The following is a 27,924-nucleotide window of genomic DNA, read 5'->3' on the forward strand; positions in this document are numbered from 1 at the left end:
TAACTCGAACGACCTCACAGCTCCTCCGGTCGCGGTTTCAAACGGCCGAAGATGGAGAGTAGAAAATAAACGAAACAGAAACACATACACACGGACACCAGGGAACGGATTCAACCCCGTGAACATTTCTCTGTTTAAGGTAAGGTTTTTAAAACAATAGCGCTGTCGGATACAGGCGTTTCCTGGCTGTTCCGGTGTTGTTGAGGCGACTTCATTTCACCGACACCGACATCACATCGCATCGCATCGCATCGAAAGCTAAAGGAATCGGGTTTTATCCGACTCGTAACCATTTTTTATCCCCCTTACCATATTGTTTCGCTATTAACGCGGTCGTCCTGAGGAAATGTGTAATCCAAAATGATGATAATAATAAAAAAAACAGAGTAATTTGAAGTAGCAGCCGGTGCAGTCGGTTAGCCAGTTAGCATCTTCCAGATAAATCACAGTGACAAGTCTGAGGAGGACGGGTTTATTTACAGAAGCAGATCATTTTGTGGCCGAACCTCGATAATGTTGACGTGGTGTCATATAACAGAATAATTTCACTATCTGTAATGATCAACTGACTCTATTTGTATACTATACATGTAAGGAAACCGTCCAAATGGCTTCATTAATAATCTCCTGCGTCTAAAACATTTCATATAACTAGGGTTAGTTATAGCTCTGTGACAGATATGTCAGACTTTTATTACATAGTATTTATCCGTAATATAATCATACATTCACTGAAATGCAGCAAAGAAACATGCCTCATTCACTTTTCTGTATAATCCTTAAGGTTAATCCTGGACTCTTTATATGCTGTGTGAAGCTATATCTATACCTAGGTGTTGTACACCATCCCTGGAGAGCTAGGACTGGAGAACAGATCCAACCTTTTAATCACTTAAAAGCAGATTCGTTCACAACCAGGACTCGGAACAATGGCTTCAGTATATCTTGACAGCAGCATCTCTGTCAACTGAGCATGTGCCGGAGAGATTGGCCAAGCCTAGTGGTCGTGAATAACACATGATGCCATTCGCACACACGACACACAGCCCCGGACCGCACGGGTGTTGAGAGAAAAGCGACAGTGTCCTAAATATACGCGAAGGACAGAGGATCGCACTGTGGGTAAGCACGGTGTCAGATTTTGGTCTCGTAAGGTTAAACGTGGTCTCATGTTCTCGGTGATAAGGGGGTATTGTTGCGTCCTTGTCATCATCAGCCGTCATTGTGTCTTTGTTGTTTCTTCCGTGTCTGTTACGTGTGAGTATCTTGTACGTGTGCGGCGCGCGACAAACTAATGATCGGGATAAGCTTAAAGGTGTGAAAAGATCCGTCCGAGTGATCCAAGTTGTTTTCGATTCACGGATGAGGCATTGTCTTGCACTTGCAGAATGCTCCCGTGTTGAACGAGGAAGGGTGGAGAAGGGTGTTTTTCTGTCTTATCTTCGCATCATGTGTGTAGTTTTGCGCTCGCGATTTAATCGCTGTTGATTTATTAGGTGTTATGGACAAATATGAGACTTGTACAACCGCCTTGGTGCGGATGTATTTATCCTGAAATATTCCCCTGTTAACTAGCGGTGTTATTAGGCGAAGCCCGGCTCTGTTCAAGTGGATAACGGGAGTGCTCTTAGGTATACCGTTTGCAATCCGTCGCTGTGAAATATTTGTACGTGTCATAATCTCTCGTTCCATTTCCAGATGAACGATGAATCAAGCGACCGGCTGGCTGTCGTCTGGAAATCGAGGCTGTTATTAAGGCTTGTTTGTCTGGTTTTCCTTGCATTTAATATCAGCTTCCTCGGTCCTACGTAAGGCACTGCGTCGGATGAGCTGTGTGTTTTCGAGTAAGAGACGTTGGGATATAACGTGTTCGAGCAGGAGACTGATGAGATGCAGAGGGAAGCAGACGTGCCGTTATCTTATCCAGGCACTGAGAGAACAGACCTGCTTGTTATAACAGTGTTATATTTATCCGCCGGCTATTAGGCCAGCCTGTATACTCCTGACGTTTCAGATGTAGGTCATGTATCATGCTGGGAAGGATACACGCTTCTGCTCTCATCGGTGGACCGTTCAAGGAGTTAAATCTCCATATTCTCCATATTAGTTAATGCCACATGCTTTGTCACCTTTAAAATTAGCCTGGACATAGTGTTCCTAAGCCGGATATTTCTCTGCCCCAGGGTGCCGCGGTGCTAAGCAGCCATCATGGACACCACTACGTCTATAAAGATGACCACTATAGCCATCCAGAACCTCTTCAGTTATGTGGAGGAGGAGAACCTGGCTGCCATAAAGGCCCACCTGGATAAGTTCAAAGAGGTGGACGGTCGCAGTGACGTAAGTGAACAAGGCCCTGAGTAGATTAAATCTCACTTTGGTGTATTTTTATTTTATTTTATTTATAATCATATTTAATTGTACCACAAGGCAGAATACGTCCTTAAATACGCCTCGGTTTGTGCAGCTCTGATGCGCTACATGCTGAGGTCACCATGCACGTTTGTAAAGTAATAACACAGTAAAGACTGTTTCACTGCTTCGGCCTGAGTGAACAGGATCGGTATAAGCTAATACAGGCTTTTCCTTTAATCCTCATCATTTTTAAATAATCACATTTATATTGTGTTAGAAACAACCCTACGTCTGATCTAACCTTCCACGTTTCTATTCAGAACGACTAAAATGTCATCACTCTCTTTAAAGGGTATCATTAACGGCTGACTCGATAACGAGAAAAACAAAACATAGCCTGGAGTAAACCAGTTTTTAAGGCATGTGTCTGAATGTCTTTCCCAGAATGGGCAGACTCCTTTAATGCTGGCTGCAGAGCAGGGCAGTTTGGAGATTGTCCAAGAGCTCATCAGGAGAGGTGCCAATGTCAACCTGGATGATGTGGTAAGCAAACGTTCACACAGCATCGTGTTAGAAACATTAGTCATGCACCACATGTAGGACTAGGTCACCGTTGTTCAATTTCTCTGTAAAAGGTATGTGGCATGTAAAAAAAAACACACATACACATGTACACACTCACCTTTAGAGCATTCCATGCACTGCCTGCTTTCCCCACTGTTTCCGTGGCAACAGTGGCCAACTTTGCAGTTTCCATGGTGACCGGCTGCTCTCCTTTTCTCCCATAGGACTGCTGGTCTGCCTTGATCTCCGCAGCCAAAGAGGGGCACGTGGATGTGGTGAAAGAGCTTCTGGAGAACAGCGCTTATATCGAGCACAGAGACATGGTGAGACACGCCCGTGAACATAAAGCACGAATATTCCGATTCATTCTCTCCGAAGCATTCCGTATTAGACATAGACACGGAATAAGCTGTTATGCTTCAGTCGATCAAGCTGTCGTGAAGACGGCGTTCGCACACCCGTCACGAGCAGGCGAACGGAGAGGACGAGCTTCCCCCGATTCGTTCAGCTGCAACGATCCGTGCTAAAGCAGACATCTAGTTCCCATTTCAACACGGTTAACTCGGACTTCCCTCTCACATGAAGAGTGGAATTACCTCACGGATCACAAAGACATTAGAAACCGATGTAATAACTGATGTCTCGAAAAACGCAAAAGGAAATACGGTCAGTTCGCCCACGGTGGCACTGGATGGACCACAAAAGGAGTGCGTAGCAAATACCGCCGATATCCGCAAACCGATTTTACAGTTAAATCACCGTGATTTTATCCATGACTTTCATTTGACGCGTTATCAATCAGCTCCGGGTGGTACGGGAGACAGCGCCTGCATCCTTTTGAAATCAGGGTCACAGCGTCGTTATAAATTTGAGGTATAATGTTAGTGTTGGGACTTCAATTTCTTCTTTAATATGATGTTATTACACAGATTAACCGCTGATAAATGCGCGTTATAAATGCCACAGTGTTACAGAGGTAATTATTGAAAGGAAATGAATCATGCTTCTTTGAATTGTTTTGATATCATTATGTGTTGGTATTGTTCAGGGAGGCTGGACTGCTCTGATGTGGGCTGCATATAAAGGTCGTGTGGAGGTTGCAGAGGTTCTCCTGGAGAATGGGGCCAATCCCAACACCACAGGACAGGTAAAGTAGTGAACGCTCTATGCTTTTCAAATATAAGCGGATAATTCTTTTCTAAAAACAAGTCATGAGCCCTGTGAGTCATGTGTTTTTTTTTTTTGTTTTTTTTAAATTGAATACCAACCATTCTGTGCTATTCTTTAGCAGTACAGTGTATATCCCATCATCTGGGCTGCCGGAAGAGGCCACGCTGAAATCGTCAAGATCTTGTTAAAGCAAGGAGCGAAAGTCAACTGTTCTGACAAGGTGAAGTCACCCTGTTTAAGCTAGGAGCACGGGACCTGTTTGGATGTTTTGTACTGTTAGCCTGTGCAGCTGATTTGGGTGTATATTTATTTGCCCTCAGTATGGCACCACTCCATTGATCTGGGCTGCCAGGAAGGGCCACTATGACTGTGTGATGCACCTGCTGGAGAACGGTGCTGATGTTGACCAGGAGGGGGCAGTAAGTGAACCGCTTCACTTCAGGCTTCATTGTCATGCTTGCAGTATTTTTTTTTGTTTGTTTGTTTGATTTGAAGCTTATCTAGCATCGCCTTAACACTGCTCTGTTGTGCTTAGAACTCAATGACGGCTCTGATCGTGGCCGTGAAAGGCGGCTACACTGAGGTCGTGAAGGAGCTGTTGAAGAGGAACCCGAATGTGAACATGACCGATAAAGATGGCAACACAGCCCTGATGATCGCAGCCAAGGAGGGCTACACCGAGATCGTCCAGGACCTGCTGGACGCAGGGACCTACGTCAACATCCCTGACAGGGTGAGTCCAACATCAGCTGTGAGCTCTGTGTACATGTGTTTAGAGCGGGGACATGTGGTGTCCAAAGTTTGCTTCTGTTGTTTTGCTTCGGGGCTTCATAGTTAATGCTGTTACAGTGTAACTGCCAGTTAATATCATGCAGTATTCATAAGTATCACATGCTCATCACATGCTTGCCTCCAGCTGCCTCTAGTTAAAATGCAACTTGTTTTTTTTTCTTCCAAATAATTTCAGAAATATTATCTGACAATAATGTTGTTTTAATTTTGTATTTAATCTAATACAAAATGACAATGATATAATTCTTGTGTTTAAGGGGAAAATTTGCATAAATATAATTTTGGGCTGTACTATTCCTTTAAAAGAAAAGCACTAAATGTAGTGTGACCTTGTCTGTATGTGGTTGTCTTTGTATTAAACATTTAGAGTGGTGACACCGTGCTGATTGGAGCTGTTAGGGGTGGCCATGTAGAAATTGTAAGAGCCCTGTTGCATAAGTATGCTGACATCGACATCAGAGGACAGGTAACACCTTTATTATTATTATTATTAGTAGTAGTAGTAGTAGCAGCAGTAACAGTAGTAGGAGTAGTAGTAGTAGAAGTGGCATTAGTAGTAGTAGTAGGAGTAGTAGTAGAAGTGGCATTAGTAGTAGTAGTAGTAGTAGTAGAAGTGGCATTAGTAGTAGTAGTAGTAGTAGTAGCAGTAGTAGTAGGAGTAGTAGTAGTTGGGGTATTAGTAGTAGGAGTAGTAGGAGTATTAGTAGTAGCAGTAACAGTAGCAGGAGTAGGAGTATTAGTAGTAGTAGTAGGAGTGGTAGTAGCAGTAGTAGTAACAGTAGGAGTAGTAGTAGCAGTAGTAGTAGGAGTAGTAGCAGGAGTAGTAGTAGCAGTAGTAGTAGGAGTATGTGTAGTAGTATTAGTAGGAGTAGTAGTAGTATTAGGAGTAGTAAGAGTAGTGGTAGTAGGAGTAGTAGAATTAGGAGTATTAGGAGGAGGAGGAGTAGTAGTATTAGTAGTAGGAGTAGCAGTATTATTAGTAGTAGGAGTAGTAGTATTAGTAGGAATAGTAGGAGGAGTGGGAGTATTAGTAGGAGGAGTAGTAGTAGCAGTAGTAGTAACAGTAGTAGTAGTAGCAGTAGTAGTAGGAGTATTAGTAACAGTAGCAGTAGTAGCAGAAGTAGTAACAGTAGTAGTAGGAGTATTAGTAACAGTAGCAGTAGTAGCAGAAGTAGGAGTAGGAATAGTAGGAGTATTAGTAGGAGGAGTAGTAGGAGTAGGAGTAGTAATATTAGTAGTAGGAGGAGTAGTAGTAGCAGTAGTAGTAACAGTAGTAGTAGGAGTAGTAACAGTAGTAGCAGAAGTAGTAGTAGGAGTAGTAGTAGGAGTATGTGTAGTAGTAGGAGTAGTAAGTATTAGGAGTAGGAGTAGTAGTATTAGTCGTAGTAGTATTAATAGGAGTAGTGGTAGTAGGAGTAGTAGTATTAGGAGGAGGAGGAGTAGTATTAGTAGTAGGAGTAGTAGTATTATTAGTAGTAGGAGTAGTAGTAGTAGTAGGAGTAGTAGTATTAGTCGTAGTAGTATTAATAGTAGTAGGAGTAGTGGTAGTAGGAGCAGTAGTATTAGGAGTAGGAGTATTAGGAGGAGGAGGAGTAGTATTAGTAGTAGTAGTAGTATTAGGAGTAGGAGCAGTAGTATTAGGAGTAGGAGTATTAGGAGGAGGAGGAGTAGTATTAGTAGTAGGAGTAGTAGTATTATTAGTAGTAGGAGTAGTAGTATTAGTAGGAGTAGGAATATTAGGAGTATTAGTAGGAGGATTAGTAGTAGGAGGAGGAGTAGTATTAGTAGTAGGAGTAGTAGTATTATTAGTAGTAGGAGTAGTATTAGGAGTAGGAGTAGTAGTATTAGTCGTAATAGTAGTAGGAGTAGTAGTATTAGGAGTAGGAGTATTAGGAGCAGGAGGAGGAGTATTAGTAGTAGGAGTAGTAGTATTATTAGTAGTAGGAGTAGTAGTATTATTAGTAGTAGGAGTAGTAGTATTAGTAGGAGTAGGAATAGTAGGAGTATTAGTAGGAGGATTAGTAGTAGGAGGAGGAGTATTGTTAGGAGTAGGAATAGTAGGAGTATTAGTAGGAGGATTAGTAGTAGGAGTAGGAGGAGGAGTAGTCTTAGAAGTAGGAGTAGTAGTAGGAGGAGTAGGAGTAGTAGTATTAGAAGTAGGAGTAGGAATAGTAGGAGTAGGAGTATTAGTATTAGTAGGAGTAGTAGCATTAGTAGTAGGAGTAGTAGTATTAGTAGTAGGAGTGGTAGTATTAGTAGTAGGAGTAGTTTGAGTAGGAGTATTAGTAGTAGGAGTAGTAGTATTATTAGTAGTAGGAGTAGTAGTATTAGTAGGAGTAGGAATAGTAGGAGTAGGAGTATTAGTAGGAGGATTAGTAGTATTAGTAGGAGGATTAGTAGTAGGAGTAGGAGGAGGAGTAGTCTTAGAAGTAGGAGTAGTAGTAGGAGGAGTAGGAGTAGTAGTATTAGTAGTAGGAATAGTAGGAGTAGGAGTATTAGTAGTAGGAGTAGTAGTATTAGAAGTAGGAGTAGGAGTATTAGTAGGAGTAGTAGCATTAGTAGTAGGAGTAGTAGTATTAGTAGTAGGAGTGGTAGTATTAGTAGTAGGAGTAGTTTGAGTAGGAGTATTAGTAGTAGGAGTAGTAGTATTATTAGTAGTAGGAGTAGTAGTATTAGTAGGAGTAGGAATAGTAGGAGTAGGAGTATTAGTAGGAGGATTAGTAGTATTAGTAGGAGGATTAGTAGTAGTAGGAGGAGTAGTCTTAGAAGTAGGAGTAGTAGTAGGAGGAGTAGGAGTAGTAGTATTAGTAGTAGGAGTAGGAATAGTAGGAGTAGGAGTATTAGTAGTAAGAGTAGGAGTAGTAGTATTAGAAGTAGGAGTAGGAGTATTAGTATTAGTAGGAGTAGTAGCATTAGTAGTAGGAGTGGTAGTATTAGTAGTAGGAGTAGTTTGAGTAGGAGTATTAGTAGTAGGAGTAGTAGTATTAGTAGTAGTAGGAGTAGTAGTAGGAGGAGTAGGAGTAGTAGTATTAGTAGTAAGAGTAGGAGGAGTAGGAGTAGTAGTATTAGAAGTAGGAGTAGTAGGAGTAGTTTGAGTAGGAGTATTAGTAGTAGGAGTAGTAGTATTATTAGTAGTAGGAGTAGTAGTATTAGTAGGAGTAGGAATAGTAGGAGTATTAGTAGGAGGATTAGTAGTATTAGTAGTAAGAGTAGGAGGAGTAGGAGTAGTAGCATTAGTAGTAGGAGTAGTAGTATTAGTAGTAGGAGTGGTAGTATTAGTAGTAGGAGTAGTTTGAGTAGGAGTATTAGTAGTAGGAGTAGTAGTATTAGTAGTAGTAGGAGTAGTAGTAGGAGGAGTAGGAGTAGTAGTATTAGTAGTAAGAGTAGGAGGAGTAGGAGTAGTAGTATTAGAAGTAGGAGTAGTAGGAGTAGGAGTATTAGTATTAGTAGGAGTAGTAGTATTAGTAGTAGGAGTGGTAGTATTAGTACTAGGATTAGTATTAGTAGTAGGAGTAGTAGTATTAGTACTAGTAGTAGGAGTAGTAGTAGTATTAGTAGTAGTAGGAGTAGTGATATTAGTACTAGGATTAGTATTAGTAGTAGGAGTAGTTTGAGTAGGAGTATTGGTAGGAGGAGTAGGAGTAGTAGTATTAGTAGTAGGAGTAGGAATAGTAGGAGTAGGAGTATTAGTAAGAGTAGGAGGAGTAGGAGTAGTAGTATTAGAAGTAGGAGGAGTAGTAGTAGGAGTATTAGTAGGAGTAGTAGCACTAGTAGTAGGAGTAGTAGTATTAGTACTAGGATTAGTATTAGTAGTAGGAGTAGTTTGAGTAGGAGTAGTAGGAGTAGTAGTATTAGTACTAGTAGTAGGAGTATTAGTAGTAGTAGGAGTAGTGATATTAGTAGGAGTGGTAGTATTAGTACTAGGATTAGTATTAGTAGTAGGAGTAGTAGTATTAGTACTAGTAGTAGGAGTATTAGTAGTAGTATTAGTAGTAGTAGGAGTAGTAATATTAGTAGTAGTAGGAGTAGTAGTATTAATAGTAGGAGTATTAGTAGTAGGAGTAGAAGTAGGAGGAGTAGTAGTAGGAGTAGAAGTAGGAGGAGTAGTAGTAGGAGGAGTAGGAGTATTAGTAGTAGGAGTAGTAGCATTAGTAGTAGGAGTATTAGTATTAGTAGTAGGAGTAGTAATAGTAGTAGGAGGAGTAGGAGTATTAGTAGTAGGAGTATTAGTACTAGTAGTAGGAGTATTATTAGTAGTAGTAGGAGTAATAGGATTAGGAGTAGGAGTATTAGTAGTAGGAGTAGTAGTATTAGTACTAGTAGTAGGAGTATTAGTAGTAGTAGGAGGAGTAGGAGTAGTAGGAGTAGTAGTAGGAGGAGGAGTAGTAGTATTAGTAGTAGGAGTAGTAGTATTAGTACTAGTAGTAGTAGGAGTATTAGTAGTATTAGTACTAGTAGTAGGAGTAGTAGTATTAGGAGTATTAGTAGTAGGAGTAGTGGTATTAGTACTAGTAGTAGGAGTATTAGTAGTAGGAGTAGGAGTATTAGTAGTAGGAGTAGTACTAGGAGTAGTAGGAGTAGTAGTATTAGTAGTTTGAGTAGGAGTATTAGTAGTAGGAGTAGTAGTATTAGTACTAGTAGTAGGAGTATTGTTATTATTAGTAGGAGTAGTAATATTGGTAGTAATAGTATTAGTAGTATTAGTAGGAGTATTATTAGTAGTAGTAGGAGTAGTAGGAGTATTAGTAGTAGGAGTAGTACTAGGAGTAGTAGGAGGAGTAGTAGTATTAGTAGTATTAGTACTAGTAGTAGGAGTAGTAGTATTAGGAGTATTAGTAGTAGGAGTAGTGGTATTAGTACTAGTAGTAGGAGTATTAGTAGTAGGAGTAGGAGTATTAGTAGTAGGAGTAGTACTAGGAGTAGTAGGAGTAGTAGTATTAGTAGTTTGAGTAGGAGTATTAGTAGTAGGAGTAGTAGTATTAGTACTAGTAGTAGGAGTATTGTTATTATTAGTAGGAGTAGTAATATTGGTAGTAATAGTATTAGTAGTATTAGTAGGAGTATTATTAGTAGTAGTAGGAGTAGTAGGAGTATTAGTAGTAGGAGTAGTACTAGGAGTAGTAGGAGGAGTAGTAGTATTAGTAGTTTGAGTAGGAGTATTAGTATTAGTAGTAGGAGTAGTAGTATTAGTACAAGTAGTAGGAGTATTATTAGGAGTAGTAATATTGGTAGTAATAGTATTAGTAGGAGTAGTAGTATTAGTACTAGTAGTAGGAGTAGTAATATTAGTACTAGGAGTAGTAGTAGTAGGAGGAGTAGTAGTAGTTTGAGTAGGAGTATTAGTATTAGTAGTAGAAGTATTAGTACTAGTAGTAGGAGTATTATTAGTAGTAGTAGGAGTAATAGGATTAGTAGTAGGAGTAGGAGTATTAGTAGTAGGAGTAGTAGTATTAGTACTAGTAGTAGGAGTAGTAGTATTAGTAGTTTTAGTAGGAGTATCAGTAGTAGAAGTAGTAGTAGTAGTACTAGTAGTAGGAGTAGTAATATTGGTAGTAATAGTATTAGTAGGAGTATTAGTAGGAGTAGTAGTATTAGTACTAGTAGTAAGAGTATTAGTAGTAGGAGTAGTAAGAGTATTAGTAGTAGGAGTAGTACTAGGAGTAGTAGTACTAGGAGTAGTAGTAGTAATAGGAGGAGTAGTAGTATTAGTAGTTTGAGTAGGAGTATTAGTATTAGTAGTAGGAGTATTAGTACTAGTAGTAGGAGTATTATTAGTAGTAGGAGTAATAGGATTAGTAGTAGGAGTAGGAGTATTAGTATTAGTAGTAGGAGTAGTAGTATTAGTACTAGTAGTAGGAGTAGTAGTAGGAGTAGTTTGAGTAGGAGTATTAGTAGTAGAAGTAGTAGTATTAGTACTAGTAGTAGGAGTAGTAGTATTAGTAGTAGGAGTAGTAATATTAGTAGTAATAGTATTAGTAGTAGGAGGAGTAGTAGTATTAGTAGTAGTAGTAGGAGGAGGAGTAGTAGGACGAGTATTAGTAGTAGTAGGGGTAGTAGGAGTAGTAGGGGTAGTAGTATTAGTAGGGGTAGTAGTAGGACTAGTAGTAGTATTAGTAGGAGTAGTAGTAGTATTATTAGTAGGAGGAGTATTAGTAGGAGTAGTAGTAGTAGTAGTAGTAGTAGTAGTAGAACACTTGGGGTATAAAACAACAGATATATCATAGATCCTCTATTCTAACTAGTTTTTGTAATAATACTTGTTTTTGTCTTCACCAGGACAATAAGACAGCTTTGTACTGGGCTGTGGAGAAGGGCAATGCCACCATGGTCAGAGACATCCTGCAGTGTAACCCTGACACAGAGACCACTACCAAGGTACAGTGGTATAAAGAGCAGTTGTGCCTTTAATTCATAAGCACTGTTATAAAAAAGAAAAGAAAGATCTGTACTAATGTGCCAGTGTGTTTCAGGATTCTGAGACTCCCTTGATCAAAGCTACCAAGATGAGAAACATTGAAATTGTGGAGCTACTCCTGGACAAAGGAGCAAAAGTGTCTGCCGTGGATAAGGTAAGAGCGAGCCGTACGTTGTCATGTATATAATATATGGAGGGCGTGGTTTTTGGCTTGTCAATCATCCCGAGTGTTCTCCCTTCTGCTAGAAAGGGGACACGCCTCTTCACATCGCCATCCGTGGGAGGAGCCGCAGGCTGGCCGAGCTACTCCTGCGCAACCCAAAAGATGGCCGCCTGCTCTACAAGCCCAATAAGGCAGGAGAGACACCATACAACATCGACTGCACTCACCAGAAAAGCATTCTTACTCAAATCTTCGGAGCCCGTGAGTCCTACTCAATTGTACATAATGCTATGAGACGAGCTTTTTTTTAACCCTCATAATAACCTGCTAAATATAATACAATCCATGTACATCTTTATTAGATTTCCTGAGACCTGAATTCAGTTGTATGCTATTATCATAAGCTGTTGTGATTGTGATTTTGTATTTGGCGTTATGTATTAAGTGTGTATTGTCCCCTCAGGACACCTGTCCCCCACCGAGACAGACGGAGATATGCTGGGCTATGACCTGTACAGCAGTGCTCTGGCTGACATCCTGAGTGAGCCCACCATGCAGCCCCCTATTTGTGTAGGCCTGTATGCTCAGTGGGGCAGCGGCAAGTCCTTCCTGCTCAAGAAACTAGAGGGTGAGTGCTGGGGTGGGCAACAGTTTTGTGTCGATATTTCAGGAGCTGATATTTTATATAATGCTTTGGAATTTCTCCCTCTGACAGACGAGATGAAGACGTTTGCAGGTCAGCAGATTGAGCCGCTGTTCCAGTTCTCTTGGCTGGTGGTGTTCCTGTCACTCTTGCTGTGCGGCTGTGTGGCTCTGCTCCTCGGTTTCACTGTGGACCCCAACCTGGCCATTGCTGTCTCCCTCAGCCTGCTGGCTCTGCTCTATTTGTTCTTTGGTACAAAAAAAACAAAACAAATCAACGAATAAATAAAATCGGATTCATCTTTTATGCTTTTGTTATCATTTCTTGCTTTTGAGAAGGATTTGCACATTTGTTACACAAGAGGGCAGTCTAGGCAGCGTCTGGCTTATGTCTCTTTGTCGTGTTAGTTCTTTTAGCGGTTTACATGGCGATCTAGCATTAATGCTTTCCTTTTCTTTCTGTCTGCCTCCTCCTCAGTGGTTGTGTACTTTGGGAGTAGGCGCGAGGGTGAAAGTTGGAACTGGGCTTGGGTTCTCAGCACTCGGCTCGCTCGCCACATCGGTTACTTGGAGCTACTGCTCAAACTCATGTTTGTTAACCCTCCAGAGCTGCCTGAACAGACCACACGGGCATTGCCTGTCAGGTAATTAAACTTTCATGCCTCTCAACTGATATCTTAATATCTTAGTCTTAACATTTTGTCACAATTTAACAAGTAATCGAACAATTTATCAAGATTTAAAATAGAATGAAAATGTGATAAATGGAAAATAATTACTTACCTGTTTACTAACATAAAGCGTGATTTTTTTCTTTTTGCTGTTTACATAAACGTCTTTAGTATTTGACTAAATGTTCGTTTCCAGGTTCCTGTTTACAGATTATAACAGGCTGTCCAGTGTTGGTGGAGAGACCTCCATGGCGGAAATGATCGCCACGCTCTCTGATGCCTGTGAGAGAGAGTTTGGTTTCATGGCCTCCAGACTCTTCCGCGTCTTTAGGACAGAGGACACTCAAGGTAAGGAAGGCCAGCCTGTTGCCCATCTCTAACATGACAAGTGTCTTCTTCTTTGAATCCCATTTTAAATGTTACCGGACATTCATACGGACTTTTGTGATGAACGCCAGGCAAAAAGAAATGGAAGAAGACATGCTGCATCCCATCCTTTGTGATCTTCATCTTCATCCTGGGTTGCCTCATCACGGGCATGGCCTTGCTGTCTGTCTTCAAGGTAGACAGCCAGAACCAGACCGTGAACGCGGTGCTGGTTGCCATGGCGAGCGTGGTGGGCCTGGCTCTTCTGTTGAACTGCAGGACATGGTGGCAGGTGACTGATTCGGTACTGAACTCGCAGAGGAAGAGGCTGCACAGTGCCGCTAATAAGATGCAAAAACTTAAGAGTGAAGGCTTCATGAAGGTGGGTCCACACAATCACACACACACACACACACACACACACACACATTGTGTATGGTAGTCTCTGTTCAGACTGTGCCTTTTCTAATTTGATCTTGTAACTCACGTACTCGTTGCACAGAATGCACTCCTGAACATGATTGGGAAATCTTTTTAATTTAATTTCCATTACAGATCAAAGCAGACGCTAGCTGTCAAAACAGACTGGCCTGTTATACGAATGTTATACAATAAAGTGAATTACACGTCCCAAATAATACATTCCAGCATCACATAACGCACATAATACCGCTCCTCGCTCGAGCCAATATCACACAAGAAGAGTTTTTTTTAAAAGTATTGGTCAACCTAAAGGGGGGGGGGAGAATGTTTAGTGAATTAAATAGCTTGCCAAAAATGCAGTGTGGCATTGGCCTAACGCTATCAGAACTAACATAGTGGTGAAGCAAACGACTTGATGGTATCTTGTGATCAGTTATTCTAGTGCTAATAAAAAAAAAAAGTCAGTCCAGTTTTGAGTAAGAGACATCAAGAAAAAAACATCAGTGAATGTTGTTCAGTACAGTTTTAGACATCTGACACGAACTGGACTGCAGACCCGACGTGTACTTGTGTTAATTCTGAATACTCGGTTGTATGATGTAAGCTTATACACTCAACTGATTGCTTATAAATCTGACCGTAGCCGAGTATGTCATCATACGGACGAACTGCTTAGTGTAAGAATGTGGTGCATAGTGCATCGGATATACACAGTGCTATGAAAAAGTATTTGCTGATTTCTTCTGTTTTTGTGTATATCTCGTACTAAGTAGTTTTAGCTCTTCAAATGAAATACAACATAAAACTAAGGCAACCTCCCAAAAGGTTTGAGGATCATCAAGGTGTGTCTTTCTGATAGTTGAGTCATGAACAGTGACCGTTATTGATGTAAGAGACGCCTGTAGGTCCTTTGATGTTGTCCTCGGCTCTTTTGTGACTCCCTGGATGACACGTTGCTGTGCTCTTGGAGGAATTTTGGAAGGTCGGACACTACTGGGAAAGTTCACTACCGTGCCGAGTTTTTCCATTTGGAGATCACGGCTCTCGCTGTGGTTCTTTGGAGTTCCAGAGCCTTTGAAATAGCTTTGTAACCCTTCCCAGACTGGTGTCTTTCAATCACCTTCTTCCTCATCATTTCTGGAATTTCTTTCAAGTTTGCCATAGTGTGTTACTGAGTAAGACCTTTTAATCAACTTCATGCTGATGAGAAAGTTCTATTTAAGTGTTGATGTGATTGAACAGGGTTTGCAGTAATCAGGTCTGGTTGTGTCTAGTCCAGCTGATCTCCATTATCAATGCAGACTCATAGATTAGGGGAATTAGTAACTATGGGGGCAAATACATTTTCACACAGGACCAGTTGGTATTGGATAACTTTTTTTCTTCAATAAATAACATTATCATTTAAAAACTGTATTGTGTGTTTACTCAGGTTGCCTTTGTTTTATCTTAGATTTTGGTTTTAATTTCTGAAACACTATAGTACGAGATAAACACAAAAACAGAAGAAATCAAGTACTTTTTCAGAACACTGTAGGTTTTGGTGTGAATTTATGGTTTCTTTATAATACAAGACTTGCTTGTTAAATGCATACTTATTCCACATATCGTTCTCTGACTTTACTTTTTGCAGGTGTTAAAAACCGAGGTGGAACTCATGGCTAAAATGGCGAAGACTATCGACAGCTTCACCCAGAATCAAACGCGTCTAGTTGTCATCATCGATGGTCTGGATTCCTGTGAGCAAGATAAAGTCTTGCAAATGTTGGATACGGTGAGGAACGGTAGCCTAGAACATTTATCAGCCAGCAGAGGTCTCTGCTGTATCACTTTTTTTTCCTCAAAAAGACAAATCTATTAGTATTTCTTTCCAAACTGGATGAAAGATTTATGAAATTGGTGCAAGAGTTCCTGACGCTCCAAAGCATTTGTGCATACTTACAAAGCCTAAATGAAATTTCTTTTATCACACATACTCATACGAAACAGAAACATGCTAAATTGTATGATTAGCTATACATACTGCAGAGAGAGCAACAATTTAGTGCACATGTATACAAACATATGTATACGGTTGCAATCAATATTATTCAACCCCCAGTGCAAATCAGGTTTATTGTCAAAATGTACAGACTTTCAGCTGTGTGCAATGAACAAATCAAACAAAAGCTATTGAAATAGTTCAACACGACGAATACTTCAAGTGGTTTCCCCCAATTCAACTGAAAATGCAACTTATCAACGGCTGCAAGCAGATTTCTGAGAAGGCAGGTTGTGAAAAACCCTCGAGTGACTGCAAAAGACCTGCAGCGAGACTTGGTGGCAGCATGCACTGAGGTTTCAGTGAGCACAGTAAGGCGTGTACTAAACGCAGAAGGTTTCCATGCCAGAACTCCAAGACGTTCACCACTACTGACCCAAAAGCACAAGAAGAGTCGCTCAAAATGATATAAATAATCCACAGAAGTTTTGGGATTCTGTTCTGTGGAGCGATGAAACAAAACTGGAATCAGCGGTATGTCTGGAGGAAGAAGAATAAAAAAGAAGAAAACTCTGTCCGCAGTCGAGCATGGTGGGGGCTCGGTGATGCTCTGGGGCTGCTTTGCATCCTCTGGCACTGGAAACCTGCAGCGTGTGGAAGGCGAGATGGATTCAGTGAAGTATCAGGAAATCATAGGAGAAAATATCATGCTGTCTGTGAGGAAGCTGAAGCTTGGGCGTCACCGGACCTTCCGACAGGACAATGATCCCAAGAATACCTCAAATTTCACCAAGGCTTGGTGCAGAAGAAGTCCTGGAAGATTCTACAGGGCCTTCACAGTCACCTGACTTGAACCCCATAGAAGATCTCAGGTGGGATTTGAAGAAGGCGGTTGCAGCACGCAAACCCAAGAATATTACTGAACTGGAGGACATTGCTCATGAGGAACGGGTTAAGATCCCTCAGGAACGCTGCCAGAAGCTCTGCACCTCATTTGCAGCAGGTCATAACAGCAAAAGCGTGCTCTACAAAGTACTAAACATGCTTACCATGATGGGGTTGAATAATTTTGAAACTGGTGAAGTCATTTTCAGTTGAATTGTGGGAAACCACGTGAAGCATTCGTTGTGTTGAACTATTTCAATTGCTTTTGTTTCTTTTGTTCATTGCAAACAGCTGAAAGTCTGTCCATTGTGACAATAAACCTGGTTCGCACTGGGGGTTGAATCATTTTGATTGAAACTGTATCATCCATCATCCAAGAGAAACGCATTGTGCTTCATTGCATAATGTTTATCACGTTATCTTCTTGTAATTCTTTTGATCTCCAGGTGAGGGTGCTTTTCTCCAAAGGTCCATTCATCTCTATCTTTGCCAGTGACCCTCACATTATCATTAAAGCCATCAACCAGAACCTGAACAGTGTATTGCGTGACTCCAACATCAACGGCCACGATTACATGCGCAACATCGTACACCTGCCCGTCTTCCTCAACAGCCGGGGCCTTAGCAGTGCTAAGAAGATGTGTGCCCCGGCCCCAGCCAACGGAGAAACGGGCAATTCGGAGGGTGAGTCAGATTTAGGGCTGCAACTAATGATTATGTTCATAATCGATTAATTGAGCGAAACTGAGTGTTACAAATACAAAAAAATGAACACAACTCTTTGTCCAATTGACATATTCTGTGAAATCCAAATTTCATTCTGATGGAAGTTTCACAAGAGCATGCTTAACACTTTTTAAACTGTGCACAGCTTGGTACCAAGTGTGAAAAAACAGAGTTATGGTAGGATGGCGTCAGATAGGTGTTTACCATTTAGTGCATAAAATGGAGCCACTTTAGCGTGCGCTGCTGCCGGAGAGCAGGAATCAAATTCATTCCCCCAAACTTGATCACAGAGCACAGCACTCGGCTCACACTTCATTTCCATAGTATCACTGCAAAGAGTTATGGCATATAGCATACTTCAAGTAAATACTTGTTCATGCTCTATTTCACCTCATGGAAAAAGAAACACGAACTGTGTGATGCAGCAGCTGTAACCATGCCGCCCTACAGTGGCCTCCTTGTTACATACAAATATATTTTTTTTTTTCACCATTTTAGGTGTTCTGTTTCTGAACTTCTTGTCTTTATGTGCTTTCCTGTTTGCAGGTTGGCATGAGGAGCTGGACAGGAAGCTATCCCAAAACAGTCTCGGTGAAATGGCTAAGCTGGGCAGCAAGACCACTTTAAATCGCAGGGTGAGTCCACCAGAATTGCCCTCCTGCACCATGTGAACCCCATTGTTGTGTCCTCTTCATGACAAATTAAAACTATAGTCTGTGACAGTACGCTGGCACAGAACCCACGTGGTCAGAGTACCATGACTGAAGCAGGTTTGATTGAATGAATCAAATTGAAAAAAGTAGTGTCAGCATTTAAAATGCTAAACAATAAAATATAGATAATGTTTAACGGGAGCTGGTCGGTTAAGTAATACACCTGGGGACTTTGGTCGGTTAATGAGTTCCTAACACACGTATCTGGACACGCAACATGTGAACGATCAAACGCAACTTGAACAGCCACAATCCCTACAACAAGCACTTATAATGAAGTTCAAAGCTGTTTGCATTAACGATGGTGTGTATGTATTAGGTATGAGCATGAAACTCTTTGTGTAACGACCATGCCTAGATCATGAAGACACTCATAAGTTCTACAGTCTTTGCTTAGAAATATATAGGAATCTTTATATGTTATTAGTAGAGGATAGTACTTTACACTGTGTGACATTTTAAAGCTTTAAAGTTTCTTTGGCATCATGTGCTTTCCTCTTTTAGGACACATACCGGCGGCGTCAGATGCATAGGTCAGTCACACGTCAGACGTCCTTCGACCTGTCCAAGTTGCTGGTGACTGAGGACTGGTTCAGTGACATCAACCCGCAGACCATGAGGAGACTGCTCAACATTGTGTCTGTCACAGGTAAGCTCTACAGGCCAGACTGTTTCTTGTGTGCTTTCTATCATATAAACCCCTACATGTGCCGTAGCTGGTACACCAAACTGTGTATCTTTTACACAGGTCGACTACTGAGGGCCAATCAGATCACGTTTAACTGGGACCGGCTGGCCTCCTGGATCAACCTGACTGAGCAGTGGCCCTACCGTACATCATGGCTTATCCTTTACCTGGAGGAGACTGACGGAATTCCCGAACAGGCCACACTCAAAACCATCTACGAAAGGTTTAACTTTGATTACTGTAGCATAACCTGCCCAACCCAATACTTTCCTAAATATATAAACGTATAATCCGTAAATATCTAGCTGACTGCCGATTAGTATTTAATACTATGTTAACAGACTTCCACTAAAATATACATATTTGGTGTTACTATCGGGTTCAGAAAGTATTCAGACCCCTTTAGTTTTTGCATGTTATTTGAGTTTATTGAGCTTTTTTTCCCCATCAATCTATACGCAATAACCCATAATGACATGGGTTAAAAAAAACATTGTTAGAAACATTTTCAAATCTATCAATTAGATAAGTATTCAGACTATTTATTCAGGGCTTTATAGAAGCACCTTTGTGGCACAAAGTTGTGTAAGTTTCTATACAAGCTCTGCACACCTGAATTTGGCCAGTCTCTCACATTCTTCCTAGCAGATCCTCTCAAACTCAATCAGGTTAGATATGGAGCTTCTGTGACCTGCCATCTTTAAGTCTCTCCACAGATCTGTGGAGCCTGGGCTTTGGCTGGGTCACTCAAGGACATTCAGGGACTTGTCCTGAAGCCACTCTAGCATAGTCTTACGGTGGCTATATGCTTTGGGTTGTTGTCGTGGTGAAGGTGAAACCTTTTGTCCCTCTCTGAGCTTCTTCTTTAAGAACCTCTTTGTATTTGGCTGCATTCATCCTTCCCTCAATTCTGACCCGTCTCCATGTTCCTGCCACTGAGAAACACCCCCATGACATGATGCTGCCACCACAATGCTTCATCGTATTAGTCATTTGATTAGCAGTACCTGGTTTTTGCCGCAAGTGGCGCTTGGCGTTCAGCCCAAAGGGTTCGGTTTTTTCCTCATCAGACCAGATGAAGTTTTCCCTCATGCTTTCAGAGTTCTTTGACTGTCATATGCCTTCTACTCAGGAATGGCTACCGTCTAGCCGCTTTACCATAAAGGCCTGATTGATGGTGTATTTCTGAGATGGTTGTTTTGAAGGCAGGTTCTCACATTTCTGCAGAGACTTGTGAATCTTTGTTAGAGGCCATTGGGTTCTTGGTCATCTCCCTGGCCAAGGCCCTTATAGCCCGTTTTTGACCGGACAGCCAGCTGTAGGAAGAGTCATGGTGGTTCCAAACTTCTTCCATTTCACAACAATGAAGGCCACTGGGCACTTGGGAACATGCAATGCTTTAGAAATGGTTTTATACTCTTGGCCAGATTTATATCTATATTTGATCATTGAGATCTACGGAGAATTGTGGGACCTTATACACACAGGTGTGTGCTTTTCTACAGTTCCAGTCAACATTATTCAACCCCCAGTGCAAATCAGGTTTATTGTGAAAATGTACAGACTTTCAGCTGTTTGCAAGGAGCAAAGAAGACAAAAGCAATTGAAATAGTTCAACACAACAAATGCTTCAAGTGGTTTCCCCAAACTCAACTGAGAATGCAACTTATTATGACTTCTCCAGTTTCAAAATGATTCAACCCCTTCATGGCAAGAATCTTTAGTACTTAGTAGAGCACACTTTTGCTGTTATGACCTGCTGCAAACGAGATGCATAGCCAGACACCAGCTTCTGGTAGCGTTCCTGAGGAATCTGATCCCGTTCCTCATGAGCAATGGCCTCCAGTTCAGTAATATTCTTGGGTTTGCGTGCTGCAACCGCCTTCTTCAAATCCCACCTGAGATCTTCTATGGGGTTCAAGTCAGGTGATTGTGATGACCCTGTAGAATCTTCCAGGACTTCTTCTGCACCAAGCCTTGGTGGAATTTGAGGTATGCTTGGGATCGTCGTCCTGTCGGAAGGTCCGATGACGCCCAAGCTTCAGCTTCCTCACAGACAGCATGATGTTTTCTCCTAGGATTTCCTGATACTTCAATGAATCCATCTCGGCTTCCACACGCTGCAGGTTTCCAGTGCCAGAGGATGCAAAGCAGCTGCAGAGCATCACCGATCCTCCACCATGCTCGACTGTGGACAGAGTGTTCTTTCTTCATTCTTCTTCCTCCAGACATACCGCTGATCCATCGTGCTGAAAAGTTCCAGTTTTGCTTCCTCGCTCCACAGAACAGAGTCCCAAAACTACTGCGCTCACTGAAACCTCAGTGCCTGTTGCCACCAAGTTTCGCTACAGGTCTTTTGCAGTCACTCGAGGGTTTTTCACAACCTGCCTTCTCAGAAATTTGGATGCAGCCGTTGACAAGTTGCATTTTCAGTTGAATTTGGGGGAAACCACTTGAAGCACTGATTTGCAATGGGGGTTGAATAAATTTGATTGTAACTGTAATTCCCCACAGTGAGTGCAAAAGCCAGCTCCTTGAGGGGTTGCACGATAGCCTGCAAAGTTTTACAAGAAGATCTCCATTTCACCAGTTCCATGTGAGCTTAGAATGTACTTGAAGGTTGTATTTCCTGAGATTGTTTAGTTTGTCCATATAGGTGTATATGTCTTTCTATGTAACAGGATTTCCAAGAACATTCCCACCACTAAAGATGTGGAGCCCTTGCTGGAGATAGATGGAGATGTGCGGAGTTTCGAGGTGTTCCTTTCCTCACGCACCCCAGTGCTGTCTGCTCGAGACATCCGCACCTTCCTCCCCTGCACGGTCAACCTGGACCCTAAGCTCCGAGAGATTATAGCAGGTGAGAAACCTGCCAACTGTCCTTCTGATTCATGAGGATTGAATATCGGGACTGAGGTTTAACCTTAACGTTCTGTTTATGTGAAACATAATTGTTTAAATGAACACACACACACACCCCTGCTTTCAGAAGGATTCCCGAGTATGCAAAAGGATTTTTGTGCATCTATTTTCATGAATGTTATTTATATTGCTAATAACTGAGATGAAAATTGAAATAGTTACAGTTTACAGATAAAGTACACAATGATCTATCTCTCGCCAAGTAAGTGAACAGAACGTGAAGGTTAACAAACTGGAGTAGATGTTAGATTTTGTGTTTCTCTATCACTGGACGCCTTGTAGTAGACTGCACCTTCTCTGCTTCCTGCCTCCTCAGATGTTCGTGCTGCCCGGGAGCAGATGAACATGGGTGGGGTTACGTATCCCACACTTCCCCTGCAGGACCCTGTTGTCCGTCCCACATCCATCTACAGCCAGCATTCCTCAGCCTGCTCGCCCACCGCCTCATACAACGGCCCATACAACGCGAGTGGTGTGTCCCCTCAGCCCCACAGTGCCTTCTACAGCGGCATAGCCGGCCCTCAGCACCCCTATTACAACAGGGTAAGTGTCCCTACAAAGGCTTAGCCTTCAGGCAGCGCTGTAGATGAGTTGGACCAGCAGTCTGGGGTCAGGTTGCTTCCTACTGTGATTGATTCAATAAATATTAGCTTATAAACAATCTTATCTGATCTGCTTTGGTTCCTTAGAGTAGTACCACCAAGAACGAATGGTACTTGGGGACAGGGTTAAGGATTAAGGCAACACAGACAAGCCCAGATGAATGGTTTAATGGTGCTGTGTATGTATTGAAAAGCAGTGTCGTGCTGGTTTGTTTCTTGACCTACATAAACGTTTAATCGGTTAAAAACCATACCAGAACAAAAAGTGATTTTTATGTGGATTTTTTTTAAAATCTTGTCGACTGTATTGCATAATTGTATTCTGGTCGCAACCAACCTTCATTGGTGAACCATATGGCCAGGAACAAATTGAATCCATTCATGTTGCCGTCTTCAATCTGACCATTTCGGTCGTCTCTCAAGTTAGTGGGAGAATAGTTTTTTTTTTTTTGAACCAGTTCTTCTTGTTTTGAGATGTGCAGTAGGAAGAATGACCTAACGTTACTAATCACAGTCTGTTCGTTTAATGGATGTGGAAGATCTTGTGGATGAGATCACTCCTTCGATTCCCGCTTCAACTCTGGATATATTTTCTGTTTGAAGAGGTTTTCCATTTCTCCTCTCCCTGCTGATGGGTCATTGTCAGATTTAATTTGATCATTTCAATTGATTTTCTACAAGTTTTTTTTTTTCATTTTAATCTCAACATTTTTATAGAATTGTTTGTATGTATTTGTGTGTGTGTGTGTGTGTGAGTGAGCAGAACCCCTTATTGTTAGAACATTTTGCGTTTGTGTTTCATTTTCATTTGCTAAATTTGTTTCCTTCTCCGAAATTCCCTCTCCCAGCCTTATTTCCCCCACCATTTTTATGTGCTGCCCCGGCAGTACACTGGCAGCTCCCATCCCACTTACATCCCTGCACCTCCACGCCCATTCATTAAAGCGACACATCCCAGGGAGCCTAGCTCTGCAATCGTAAGTACTGGAACTTGCGTACTGGTAGACCGCCTCTGATTTTACTTCATGTCTTCATGTTTACTGTGTTTCATTCGCAGCTCTTTTACTCATAGATGTGCTTTTTATTTAGAGCTAACAGTTATTCTGCATCCAACAGGATGCAGTTCTGCTCATTAGTGCCTTTGTGTTGTATGAGTTTTTTAAAAAATTGATTGTATTTTTGTCTTTTTAATGCCCAACTCTTAACAACTGTAACATTTAAGCATAGTACTTTGCTCTCTCTGTGTGTGTGTGTGTGTGTGTGTGTGTGTGTGTGTGTGTGTGTGTGTGAGAGAGAGAGAGAGTGAGAGAGAGAGGACAGTTAAGTTCCTGCCGTCTGTTCACACACATGCACACAGTGTCCGTGACGTCAACCACCAGCTGTCTAATGCTCACTGGAGCCTGTAGTGGAATAGAAACTCCACCTGCTTTGCGAAACACATACCTGCTCCCTTGATACACTTTTTGTTTTTTGTTTTTTTCCTGTTTCATTGCAAATGGCCTATATGTGGTTCTCTCACATTCTCCACCTCCTCTGTCTCTTCCCTTCTCTCCTTTCGAGCAGTTTAAGGTAGCGTCTTTGAAAAAGAAGCAGGTACTGAATTCCTCTAGACTTGGCTTAAACGCTGCTGCTGTGCTGCCCTGTTCATGCTGCCCTTCCTTACAAACGCCTTTTCACGCTCTCGCTCCTTCTTTTCCACGCGCTTCTTCTGCAACCGAGCGCTCCCAGCATGCCCTTTGGGAACTGAAATAGAGTCTCAACGGGGAAGGAGGAACTAGGGTGTTAAATATAAAGCTAAACTTTTTAAAGTAAAGTTTAAAAGAAGCGAGTTTTACTCAGGAGCATGTCTGATTTCGTTCCATGAATGCCTTACGATTTCAAGCCGGCAGCAGAACTCCTTCCCTTAAAGTATCGTTTTATATAGGTTACCAAAAAAAAAAAGATATCTCCATCCAAGGTATCATTGAATTTCACCTCTTAACACTGGCCTAGAACTTTAAAGTGCCATGAAAGAGCGTCATGGAATTCCTCGCAAATGCAAATTTCACACGAACCGTACTTCTGATATTCAGTATTCTGGTATGAATAATGTCTAGTGCAGAATTAGGACCAGTTCCCTCTGGGGGGGAAAAAAAAAATGTCACATATTGTAGAGCAAAAACAGTATTTTGCTCACAGGGTGTGACTTTAACCGTAGTTATTGAAACAACATCTTTTTTGTTTATCGATTAGAATAAATTCATCGATTCCGTGTAGAATCCCGTTACTAACAGACTGTGTCTTTGCAAAAGCTTCGAATGACATCACAGCGCAGCGATTCGTGAACCATTCTTAGCGTACTAGAATGCCACAGTAACTGCTCCGTACCATTTCTACAGTCCTTCATTTCAGTATAACGCTCCTCTTTGCCAGAGTTTAAATTCAAACTCTTTTCCTATTCTCTGGATAGCTTGGATCGCATACTAACAAATAAGCATGATATTTGAATTTTTGCCCCTATGCGCTTTGGCTACCTCGTCGTGAGGGTCTGAAAAACCTTGTCATAAATGTGCAGGCGGTACTAACGTGCAAGAACTGATTCTTTTCTCTGTGCCTGTTGTCGTGTGCGTCAGGGCACCGCTTCCGTGGTGTCAGGCGCCCCATCCGTGCTGCTCAGCTCCATGAATACAGACATGGTGTGTGAGCGGCTCAGAGTGATGGAGGGCATCGACCAAGGCATGCTGGCCCAATACACTGCCACCATTAAGAAGGTGAGTTCTTTGTGTGTGTGAGCAAGAGAGAGAGAGAGAGAGAGAGAAATGTGGTGTGTACTTTTCCCAAAGAGAGAGTTATGCTGCTCCTAATTAATATTTGTCACAGGCAAATGTGAATGGACGGGTGTTATCCCAGTGTAACCTGGATGAGCTGAAGAAAGAGATGAACATGAACTTCGGAGACTGGCAGCTCTTTAGAGGAATTGTGAGTTTATTTGAAGTGCTCCTTGAACTAGCTATTTATCTGATTCATTGTTTCTAAAGAAAGAAAAAAAAAGGTAAATGTTCAAAGCAATATCAAAACAGCATGTTTGGAACAAGTGAACTGATCCAAACTCTGCCAAATGATGTTTTCGTTAATGATCCCAGAAGGTGAGGCATTGATGCCAAAGCCTTTTGCCAGCTGCAGGTGTAACGGAGGAAAAGCTTTAATCAGTGCCCATCCTTCCTATATGCAAACTATGCAAGTTGTGTAGCGCCCCCATTACCCCTAGCCCACCCATGGCACACCCATGAATTGTGTAGTTCTTTATTATTTAGATAAGCTTATTAGACCCTAATGCTTTTTAAGCAGCACAACAGACTAATTGGAAAAAAAAACAACAACAAACAGACATGCTTTTTTCTAAAGGCCACAGGAATACTCTCACTCTAATGACACCCTGGTGTGTGCAGGTGATGGATTTGCGTCACTTGGAGAGCCAAGTCATGCATGAAGAGGCCCCCAGCGAGCAGGGCAGCAGCATGGTGGGTCACGGAGAGACTAGTAGGAATCGTGGTACTTCTGGCCACGGAGGACCTGCTAACACTGATACCTCACCCATGTACAACTTCAACCTTAGCTTTGAGGAGCTCTCTAATGTGGGCCTGGATGAGCTTCAGAGGAATCCCAATCCTCCATGGATGGTGAGTTTACTTTTTAACCTTTGGAAGATGCTGTTTTCTTTTAGTGCTCGATGAAATCGATTCTCACACTTATTGCATGCTCTGTGCAGAACACTACACATCGCACTCCCAGCATGTCCAGTCTGAACTCTCAGGAGTCCTCCAATGAGATCTGCAAACTTACTGACAAGCAACAGGCCGAGTACCGCAATGCCTACCAGGAGTACATTGCCTCAATGGCGGGGCTTGAGGCAGCCGGTAGTGGGGCGGAGAAGCCTGTGCAGCCCCATCCGGGCCAGTTTATGCACTCCAGCTCTGATGATAAGAATAAAGACGGATGCGATCAAGATGGACGCAAGTCGTACTCTAAGCGCGCCGGTGGAAAGCCAGCGGTAGATGCAACTGACTATGCTTCCACTGAAGCTGCCACTCTAGACCCCATCAGCGAGGAGGACGAGAAGTTTGACCACGGCTCGTCCAAGTCCCTGCTTGGACGCAAGTCCTCTGCAGAGAAGCTGGGCCTCTTCCAGAGTGCTGACCTGAAGCTGAAGGCTGCAGGAGGACTGCGCTACCAGAAACTGACCAGTGATGACGAAGAGTCCGAAGAGTCTGATAACACCCCCCTGATCAAGGATGGCAAGAAAGTAGAACCCAAGCGCAGTGAGAACGACGATTCATCCTTAGCAAAGGGAAAAGAGTACCTCTCTGACAAGAAGGACTCGTCTGATTCAGGTGTTCGCTCTAACGAAAGCTCACCAAATCATTCTCTGCAGGATGAGGAGGCGGACCTGTCTCAATCGGAGAGGTCCAACCTCATAGAGCTAGATGAGGAGAGCCTAGCCCGCAAGAGAGGCCTGCCTAATAGTCTGAGTGGCCTCCAGGATCCGGCAATTGCACGCATGTCGATTTGCTCCGAAGACCAGTGCAGCCTCCTGGCCAGTAGCCCTGAAGAAAGCTGGCCTTCATCTAGAAGCTATAACCTCAACCGCACTCCCAGTAACAACACCCTCAACAACAACACCAACGCCCAGCAGGGGAACCGTCCACGCCAACCAAATGAAAGTTCCAACACCACCGGCAGTGACGTCATCGTAACCCCTGGATCCAGCACCACCACCTCCACCTCCACACCTACCACCCACAACGAGAACGTACGTGTAGTGCACTTGAAGAGAGGCCTGAACCCTGGAGACCCACCTGAGATCTGCACCGTCTCCACTGACACAGTGGTCTTCAGCGAGGAGCGCGAGAGCATCCTGTGAGAACCTGCACCCTGGTCCTGGCAAGGCGCTCTGCGGTGTTTTAAACATGCGGTGCCGCTCTCGAGATTTCGATGTTTTGGTGTAGTGATGCATGCTCTGTGGAATGTGTAAACCTGTTGGTTCAGTGATGTCTCTGTATTTCAGTATTGAATAGTGGTAGTCCATCCACTGTAGTTTACCTACTTAAATGCTGCCTAGATCCTTGTTTTTTTTATTTTTATATTAGTTATTTTTAAGAATCATTTTTACATTTATTTAATAGTCCTTTTTGTGAAGTATACAGGTAACAGTATTACTGCTTTCATCTCTTTTTGAAAACTCTAACTTGGCCAAGGTGAACATGAGCACTCAGGCCATCTACTAGAATCACACCGGTAATCGTGGGCTATAATTAAACACGTCGGCTAACCCTTAGTCACTTCATCAGATAAACTGACCGTCATACTCATCATTTATTCAGTTACACTGCTGTGTTGTGTTGTATTGTGTTGTATTGAGTGTCAGTTGCATGCTTCCTGTCAAAATATGAGAGCTTTTGCTTAAACTTTAACCGCAGGACTAAAACAACAACAACAACAACAACAATGTCCTTCGGCTAGAGTCATCTCTTACGGTTAAAGGTATTAATTGTTCGGGCACGCTACGGATCCCGACGGGAGAGTTTATAAAGTTCAAACAACCCTGAAAAACATTAGGAGTAGTGTCCCGCATGTCTTGCTTGCTGCATTAAATGAAGTGAAACGTAAGCAGTTGCATGCACTAAGCTGTCATCGTGTCTGTTTACTCGTATTAGCTGCCCAAGGCAAAGAAGTGGATGTGAGAAGTGAACTGTCTACTACATGGAGAAAAATAAACGCGTTATAATGACAGCTTTTCTGTTTTATGGATCTTTCATGCATGTTTAGGCAATTCTAGTTGTTAAGGTTGAACAATAACTGGGTTTTGA

The 27,924-nt window shown here is 42.2% G+C and overlaps 1 protein-coding gene across 2 annotated transcripts; it reads left to right on the top strand.

Annotated features, from left to right (window-relative positions):
• Positions 1 to 27,847, top strand: kidins220b (kinase D-interacting substrate 220b). Of its 2 annotated transcripts, none has more exons than XM_053613925.1 (29): positions 1 to 139; positions 2,184 to 2,340; positions 2,800 to 2,898; positions 3,144 to 3,242; positions 3,968 to 4,066; positions 4,208 to 4,309; positions 4,410 to 4,508; positions 4,625 to 4,822; positions 5,249 to 5,347; positions 11,158 to 11,256; positions 11,352 to 11,450; positions 11,543 to 11,720; positions 11,923 to 12,087; positions 12,175 to 12,354; positions 12,580 to 12,745; positions 12,969 to 13,120; positions 13,231 to 13,520; positions 15,195 to 15,335; positions 16,874 to 17,111; positions 17,700 to 17,788; positions 18,371 to 18,515; positions 18,615 to 18,777; positions 21,236 to 21,414; positions 21,793 to 22,019; positions 22,927 to 23,055; positions 24,691 to 24,828; positions 24,938 to 25,036; positions 25,507 to 25,737; positions 25,827 to 27,847. In XM_053613925.1, exons 2-29 carry the CDS (start codon positions 2,209 to 2,211, stop codon positions 26,976 to 26,978), a joined length of 5,187 nt encoding a protein of 1,728 aa, XP_053469900.1. In that variant the 5' UTR covers positions 1 to 139; positions 2,184 to 2,208; the 3' UTR covers positions 26,979 to 27,847. The 2 variants fall into 2 exon arrangements, with proteins under 2 accessions (XP_053469900.1, XP_053469901.1); XM_053613926.1 differs by having other exon boundaries at positions 4,211 to 4,309.
• Positions 27,848 to 27,924: the final 77 nt, after the last annotated feature.

The sequence above is a fragment of the Ictalurus furcatus genome, chromosome 25, assembly GCF_023375685.1.
Source record: "Ictalurus furcatus strain D&B chromosome 25, Billie_1.0, whole genome shotgun sequence".
In the NCBI taxonomy this organism is placed as follows: Eukaryota; Metazoa; Chordata; class Actinopteri; order Siluriformes; family Ictaluridae; genus Ictalurus; species Ictalurus furcatus.